Source organism: Lycium ferocissimum, unplaced genomic scaffold, assembly GCF_029784015.1.
Source record: "Lycium ferocissimum isolate CSIRO_LF1 unplaced genomic scaffold, AGI_CSIRO_Lferr_CH_V1 ctg32, whole genome shotgun sequence".
In the NCBI taxonomy this organism is placed as follows: Eukaryota; Viridiplantae; Streptophyta; class Magnoliopsida; order Solanales; family Solanaceae; genus Lycium; species Lycium ferocissimum.
Window position 1 is genome coordinate 46,451 of NW_026725363.1, and position 8,480 is coordinate 54,930.

At 33.0% G+C, this 8,480-nt stretch overlaps 2 protein-coding genes across 2 annotated transcripts; both read left to right on the plus strand.

The window, feature by feature from the left end:
- Positions 1-993: 993 nt before the first annotated feature.
- Positions 994-2,862, plus strand: LOC132043989 (non-specific lipid transfer protein GPI-anchored 3). Its single transcript, XM_059434471.1, has 3 exons — positions 994-1,372; positions 1,996-2,055; positions 2,506-2,862. Exons 1-3 carry the CDS (start codon positions 994-996, stop codon positions 2,631-2,633), a joined length of 567 nt encoding a protein of 188 aa, XP_059290454.1. The 3' UTR covers positions 2,634-2,862.
- Positions 2,863-6,423: 3,561 nt separating this feature from the next.
- LOC132043990 (uncharacterized) lies at positions 6,424-7,444 on the plus strand. The gene is made up of 2 exons (XM_059434472.1): positions 6,424-6,774; positions 7,112-7,444. Exons 1-2 carry the CDS (start codon positions 6,424-6,426, stop codon positions 7,442-7,444), a joined length of 684 nt encoding a protein of 227 aa, XP_059290455.1.
- Positions 7,445-8,480: the final 1,036 nt, after the last annotated feature.

Consider the following 8,480-nt stretch of genomic DNA (forward strand, 5'->3'; position numbering starts at 1 on the left):
TTTTTGAAATTGTAATTTTTGGTGAAATGTAGTGTAAAAAAGTGAAAAAAATTTGAAAAATAAGTTTTTCTTGTTTTTGGTATTTCGGAATGCAACTCCGGAAAAAAGTGAATAATTTTTATGGCCAAACGCTAAAAGTAAAAAAAGTGAAAAAAATTTCCGGAAAAAAGTGAATAATTTTTATGGCCAAACACCCACTAAGTGTTGTACCAACTTCTACAACGAAATGGTTTACACTGGAAAGTTGATTTCTTTGTTGCACCAGATGCTCCTCGTAAAATAAAGTTAACTAACTTGGTGCAATATATTTAGTGGGATAACCGTTTTTTCTTTCGTGTATCTGGCAAGGTCATCCTTGATTAGAATCGTGAGCTTGGAATTGCAGGAAGATCGTAAAAGATCTTATTCGCATTTGGTGTTTGCACTATACTAATGAATGCAATACTTATGTTTTTGATCTAAACATGAATCTTTTAATCATGATTAAGACATGTAAATTTATTTTAACTTGTGACCATTAATGTTAAATTCCTTGGTTTAGTGTAAATATCGAGTTTGATTAATTACTGGCAGGCCATATTATTTGGCGAAGTTAGATTGAAGTATGGGAAGTTGTGAACCAACCCTTCATAAACTTTGGAGTAAAAAATGGCAGGTCCGGATCAAGAATTGCCTAAATTTTAGGTTCAATAAGTTTTTTGTAATATAAGGAATTGGTCACTGCAAATAACGAAAATTACGGAATATTCTAGACACACGGATAATAAACGAAGAATAGATTCAAAAATAGGAAGTGGTTACGGACAAAGTACTTTTGAATTGAATGATTAACATTTTGTAACTGCCTGAAAATACGGTTCCAAATAAAAATAGCAGTTAACATTACATCTAACATTCCCCTGTATATATGCTCTTCTCATTTCTTCATCATCACAAATTCATAACAGACACAAATTTTCCTTCTTACATTGAGAGAATCAAGAAAAAGAACCCATGGCATATTCCAAATCTTTCATTATTGTAATTTTCTCATGGGTTTTTGTGGGCTTATCCCTTGGCATTGATCTTGATAAAAATGCGATCGGAGCGTTTCTGGCTAGTGGTGTTGTTGGTGGAGGAAATGGGGCTATTTCTGCAATGCCATGTGTGCAAAAACTATTACCATGTCAACCAGCATTGACATCGCATACGAAAAATCCTCCAGCAACTTGCTGTGTGCCATTAAAGGAAATATTTACAAAGGATGCACAGTGCCTTTGCTCTGTGTTTGGTAACACTGATGTGATGAAGAGTTTAAATGTTACTCAAGATCAAGCTTTAGATTTTGCAAAAGCTTGTGGTGCTAAACCAGATCTTTCCCTTTGCAAAAATGGTAACAATTGTTTTATTTTCATCTATGCGTTCAATTAAATCCGTTATGTTTGATTCAAAAAAAGACAGTATATTTCACAGCTTTAAATTCTAGATTCGCCCATTCTGTTTTTTGCATGACATTCTTATTCAATATGCACTGCATTTGGTAAGGATGATTGAAGCAAAAGTGCGTTACATGTGAAGAATAGGTGCCACATGAAAAGATCTTTTTATACGATTATATTTTTGCATAAATTGAATAGTCTGGTTTTTTAGCAATTTAAGATACAGTGGATGAAAGATCCATTGTAAACGAAATAGACTTTGTTGCCTATTCTGCTTGTGCACTATCTTGGACGCAATTTCATTCTCTTTGATGTCATTTACCATCAATTGTAAATAATTTTTACGCCACCAAGTCATATTTATCTCTTTTGTATGAAATATTTTATCTTATCCATAAAAAATTACAAATTTCACATTTTAAGAAAATTTACTTGGCTTGATAATGTAAAAATTAATTATATTTTTACAGTATATATAACTTAAACTCTAGTTTGTATGGTTGATGATAATTCACACTAATGATTCTATTAAATTTTCTTGTGAGTAACATGAGTATTTTTTTAATGTGGATTATAGCCGCTGCATCACCTGGTTCAACTGCAGCGCCATCTGTTCCCACTCCTTCAGAGTCTAACAGTAAGTATTCTCTCTCTATATGCAAACGTACTTGGAAAAATTAATGTTCACAAATATTTCTTAAGAAACAACATTCGTACATTGACATTAAATGAAGTTTCAAATGGAGGCTGCATCAATATTAACCCTACACATTTAATAAATATCAAAAGTTCTAATAAGCTAGGGTTTGTAAGTCAATTAATGAAAAGCCCTAAGTTGATTGTCCTTAACTTATGACCTTTCAACTTATAAACACTTTTTGTTTAACCAATATTTATTATTATATAATATCTCGATTTCTTTTATAATTTTCAAATTACGTTCTTCAAACAAAATATCTAAGTCTCTCTCCATTCAATTTTCTCTATTAAGTAAACTTTAATTAAGGTCATATTGCATATTATATTTTCAATCAGCTAAGTCACACGGGCTCTTATATTAGTTTACATAATGTTGTTGTTTTTTCAGGTTCGACTTCCAGTAACAAAACTGCCAGTCCACCAGAAGCAAACACAGCAAGTGTGACATCCAAATTTGGAGGATTTGTTGGCCTTGCATCGTTTATGAGTTTAGTAATGATGTTGTTAGCATTTTAAGCACACAGCAGGACTAATTTGCTTATTGGGAAAGACAATGCCTCAAGGATTATCGCCTTAATCATTTTACTGTTTTAGTTCACATCACCTTCATTTTTTTCTCTCGAATGTCTGATGACATGTGTGATGTTTAGAAGTTGTGTTTGACTTGTTTTTGTTATAATTGTCAACAGTATGTTCTATCAGATATGTTATACCTTTAAGCTTTAATATAATCTTTGCTCTTGGAGTTGCCCATATCTACTGCTATACTTTAAGCTTTGATTAAATCTCTTCTCTTTGATATAATTTTAGACAAATAAACTTGAAAACTTACTGTTAATCAAGAATAGGTTGAAGCATTTTCATTGTATATGTTGGGTATATGTTGGGAAGAAACAAGCAATAACCAAATTGCACGACGAGGTAACATCGGAAGAAAAACCAAGTCAAAAACTTCCCACACTATTTGAACCAAGAGAAGACAATATACACTAACACAAATGAAAATCCGGACAGCAATTATACCAACAACAAAATAGCAAAGCAAGCAAAATAAATCAATTTGCAAGAGACACCAAATTTACGTGGTAAAACCCCTTCAAGATGAAGAGGAAACATCCACGGGTCCAAAAGCTCCACTATATCAAATGAGAGAGTTACAAAGTTCTCCAAAATGGCTACAATATGAATGCCAAATGCGGAGCAATAATAACAATAAGAACAACCATCAAACAAGAGAAAATAGGGAGAAAGTCACCCAAAAACGCAGCTACTGTTCACCGACGAAAATTTGGAGCTAGGGGTCTCCAAATCCACCTCTGTCAATTCCCAATCAAAGATTAAGATGAAAGGAACACGCTGTCCAAAAATCAGCTCAATCGGACAAGAAACGAAGCGGGAATCGACAAAACAAGTTGGCTGCACAAGCTGATTTTTAAGAAGAAAAATCTGCACTTTCTCTCTCTATTTTTGGTTGAAAGGCTGCTCACTCTCACTCTATTACTTGCCCCCAAATCAGACCTAATAGGTCTTTTAATGTATGGGCTGAAAAATATATGTGGGCTGGACCAAGTTGGGTATTTATTTAGGTAAAATTTCTCAAATGACTACCTTATTGTAGCTTCCTACCATTTGTAGCTATCCTTTTTAATATTACCATCCGTAGCTAAAAATCAGCTGATTTGTGTATGTTTTCACATGTATTTGTTGCCAGCAAATACATGAGCATAAAAAAAAAAAAAAAAAAAAAAGAACAGGCTCCTTTATTTTAGCCTGTAACGGTGGTGGTATTAAATGAGAAATTAAGATATTTTTTACCTTCTTTTCCACAAAATCAGCTGCAATATTCCCTTTCCTTACACGTATCTCTTCTTCCATGCATTCTTCAACATTCAAAACGTAAAAATTCAAATTTCAAATTAAATTTCAACACCTCTGAAAATACATTAACAAAACAAACACGATCAATCATCAGGTAATTCGTGCAAAAACACCGTTTTGATTTCACAAATTTCATCTATTCAAGTTGTATTTATGTGATTTCAATTTTTTTCTTGGAGCATAATGTCAAAGTTGTTTTATTCTTCTGAATTTTTTTTGATTTCTATCTTTAGAACTGATATTCGAAAATAATATGTAATATCATTGTAAGCGTGTCAATGAATGAATAATGCTCTTGAAAATTACGGTTGAAAGTATTTTAATGTACATGAATGGTTAGGAATCAAAACAAAAAAAAAACTCCAGTTCATATCTTTTATTTTTCTGAATCTAAATGGCATAGTATAATGCATGATCAGCTAAACTACGTATTTCTGAAGTGTAATTCAATATATGCATGTTGTATTTGAATTATTAGTGAGCTGTAAATCTAATTTGTATAAATTGTTCAAATTTGAACGTGAATCTTATGTAGGGCATACATATTACAGGTTTTATGTTGAGACAGTGATTCAAGGATTTTTTTTTTTTTATAAAATGGCCAATATTTCATCGTTGATTAGACACTCTGGTATTTGGAACGACGAGAATAAATACGTCAATTACAAAATCGATGCTGTGACTTTCAAGGAGTATTCGACGTATGAGGAATTGTTACAAACAGTTGCAACCCAATTGAATTTGGACAAGAAAATGAAAAACATAAACATAAAATACATGGTTGAAGGTGATTATATTCCAATGGAAATTCACAATGATATGGGTGTTAGGGTGTATGTGGAACTGAAGAAAGAGAACAAAGCATTACCAATGTACCCATTATGTATCATTACAACTGATAGAAGCATGGAGATATGTATATCGGGTGAGAGTTGTGTTGAAGGTGATTATTTGCAAATCGGATACACGAATCAAACGAATATAATGGAAACGATTGGTTCCGTGATTTGTCATCATCAAGTTGTGGAAAGGCTGATTTGTTATTCGAAAACAACAAGGGTATGGTTATTGATGACAAGAACCAAAAAGTAGTTGCCGTCGATCAAGTATACAAGGATAAAGATACATTAAAAGCTGTGATGGTGAATTATGCAATTACAAACAGGTTCAACTATCGGACAGAAAGGAGCAATGCAATAAGGTATTAAAATGTGCATTTGTTTATGTATTTGCAACTGTGTGTTGTTATGTATTTGAACCGTGACAATGTATGTTTGTTAATTTGTACGAGTGGAAGTATTTCTCAGCATGTGTATGTTTATTATAAAGTAGAATCAAAACTGATTTGTATGTATTTGTACTCATAAATAATGTATTTGGCCCGGGTTGCATTTGATTAACTTATTTACATATGGTAAAATTACTCATCTGTCCTTTGTATTAATAATACAAGAATAAATACATTACTGATGTATTTTACATTAATGTGTGTGTTTTTTTTTTTTTTTTTTTTTTTGTAGCTACACACTTGTGTGCGTATCAGGAGAGTGTGATTGGAAATTCAGGGCGTCAAGTGTAGGTAAGTCAGGAATGTTTAGAGTTAGGGAGTTTCAAGACAAACATACATGTCCGTTAAAGGAAAAGGTTTATTCCCAATGCCAAGCTACAAGTCGGTTGATAAGTGGGATTGTCAAACCAAAAATATCAAATCATAAGAGGAAATATACGCCTAAAGACATTGCGGACGACGTCAAAAATTATTTTGGAATGGATGTTTCATACATGGTTGCTTGGCGGGCCAAAGAAAAGGCGATGAACGATTTAATGGGTGAACCGGTGAATCTTATAAAAGACTACTGGATATCTATACATATTGGATAAGACTTACCGGGTTCATATATCGAATGCGTAAAACCCGCGAAAATGAATTTACGTATGTTTTTATAGCATCGTATGCATTTATCAAAGGCTTTGATTATTGTCGGCCAATTGTGGTAGTTGATGGAAGCCACTTAAAAACACCATACAATGGAACATTTGTCTCGGCAAGCACATTAGACGGTGCAGGTATGTCAAAAAAATACATATTAATTTATTACCTCAATATATATTTGTTTTAGACAAATACAAAATGTATTTTATTATTTTTTTCTTCTTAACTGTATCTCCAGGCAACATACTTCCCTTAGCATATGGTGTGATTGATTCTGAGAATGACAAATCATGGACGTGATTTTTTGAGCGTTTCAGAGAAACATATGGAATTAGAGAGAATATGTGTATCGTATCAGATAGGCATGAAAGTATAAACAAGGCTATTTGTAGAATTTATCCAGAAGTTACACATTATGCATGTATTTGGCATCTGTGGGGTAATGTATGTAAAAAATACAAAAAGAGCCATGATGTCGAGTCCGTTTTTTATTCCATGGCAAAGGCATACACGCAGGATGATTTCGATGAGTTGATGGGGAAGGTTCAAAAGGTAGATATGCGCGTGGCAGAGTATTTCGAATCGGCTGGTAGAGACAAGTGGGCTAGATTGTATGTATCTGTTAACCGAGGGTGGACAATGACTTCTAACATAGCAGAGTGTATTAACCGACATCTTCTAGTAGCTAGAGAACTGCCTATATATGACTTTCTCGAAGAAGTTAGAAGGATGTTTGGGATATGGAATTACAATAACCGGAGAAATGGAACATACACATTCACTACACTCGGTAAAAAGTTTCAGGAGATGCTATCAATCAACGAGTATCTATGTCTACGAATGACGGTATGTTTCAGTTTAATGCTTGTTATAATTTATTTGACAAACTTGTACTTGTACTAATCTGGTGTTTCTACACATTATATAGATGTGTATTTGGTATCCATGAACAGTTAGTATTAATGTAAATTTAATATATGCTTCTTTGAAAATTGATATGTATTTGTTTAATGGTTTGTTCATTTATTTTAAAATTCTGATTGGTTCAATAACAAATACATATAATATTTATTTTTTCAGGTAGAACCGTCAACCGAATTCGTGTACACAGTATATGATGGAGGAAGGCGATTCATTCTTAATTTGAATAGCAAAACTTGCAGTTGTCGTATGTTTCAACTAGATGAAATCCCCGGCATGCACGGGCGTCATTAAAAAGAAAAATCTGGTTGCTGATGATTATTGCTCTAATTTGTTCAAACTGGAGACCGTGTTGAAGACATATGATGTACCTGTGGATCCTCTGCCCGACGAGCGTGAATGGAACATTCCCAAAAATATCTTGGAGGATGTAGTTTTGTCACCAAGATACAAGAGACCGCCTGGTAGGCCAAAGAAGAGGCGTGATAAGCCTTTAAGTGAATTGTTGTTTGGAAAGAGCAGACATGCTTGCAGTACTTGTGGACAACTTGGGCACAACAGACGTTCATGTAGTTTTGAGCCTTTAAGGAAGTGAATTTTTCTTGTGTTCCTATCCATTTAACTTTATTAGCGAAGATAGATTGGTTATTTAAGTATTTGAACACTTGTGTCAAAAACTTCTATTGACACATGTTGTAGTATTATAGAAATTTTTGCTATGAAATGAATGTCCCATTCAAACTGATCTTAATTGAATTTTTTTTTCCGATACGTATGGTGTTTTTTTCAACTTCAAAAAATACTGCGTACTTGGTAAAATAACATACATATTATATCTGTAAAAATGATAAAGTTGTTTTTATTTTGGAATTTTTTTGGATTGGAGGCTCGTAGTTGTGCTGGTAATGTCAACTAAACATTATGTATTTGTTGGCCTTCTGAAAATTGTATAAACTATAATAGAACATACATGTTTTTTGTGATCCTGGTGTCTGAAATTACACGGTAATGTTCATGTATTTTTAACACAGAAAAAAGGCAACCCATGTTTCGGTTAGAAAATGGTGTTGTCTATTCAACTTCATAACACTGCATATGTGGTATAAAAACGTACGTATTGTTTCCGAAACTGATGAAGTTGGTTTATTTTTTGCAATTTTTTTTTTATTGAAATCATATAGTTGTGCTGGTCATGTCAAATACGCAAGATGTGTTTATTAAACTAAAACAAAAATGAATAAACTTTACTAAAACATACATATTTTGTGAACATGGTGAATAAATGTATCTGTGGATTCATGATGTCACATTTTACTGTATTTTTTCCAAACTTTAGATATATTTGACAATATATAGAACTAAGTACATCAAACATATGGAATATAAACCCCCTGAGATTTCTTTGGTTAAATGATAATTATCCAACATCAGTCAAAATACATCTAAAAACATCAGATTGTTTGCTCTAATGAAAAAAAGGACAAAAAACATCGAATGCACGAATAGTATTTATCAAACATCAATTGCATCTACAGTGTTGTAATCGATTGCTGGCCTAATCGGTCTTGGTGGAACTTCATTATCACTCTCGGCTTTGTCAGCAACCTTGCGTTCAGCGTAGTCCCATAAGA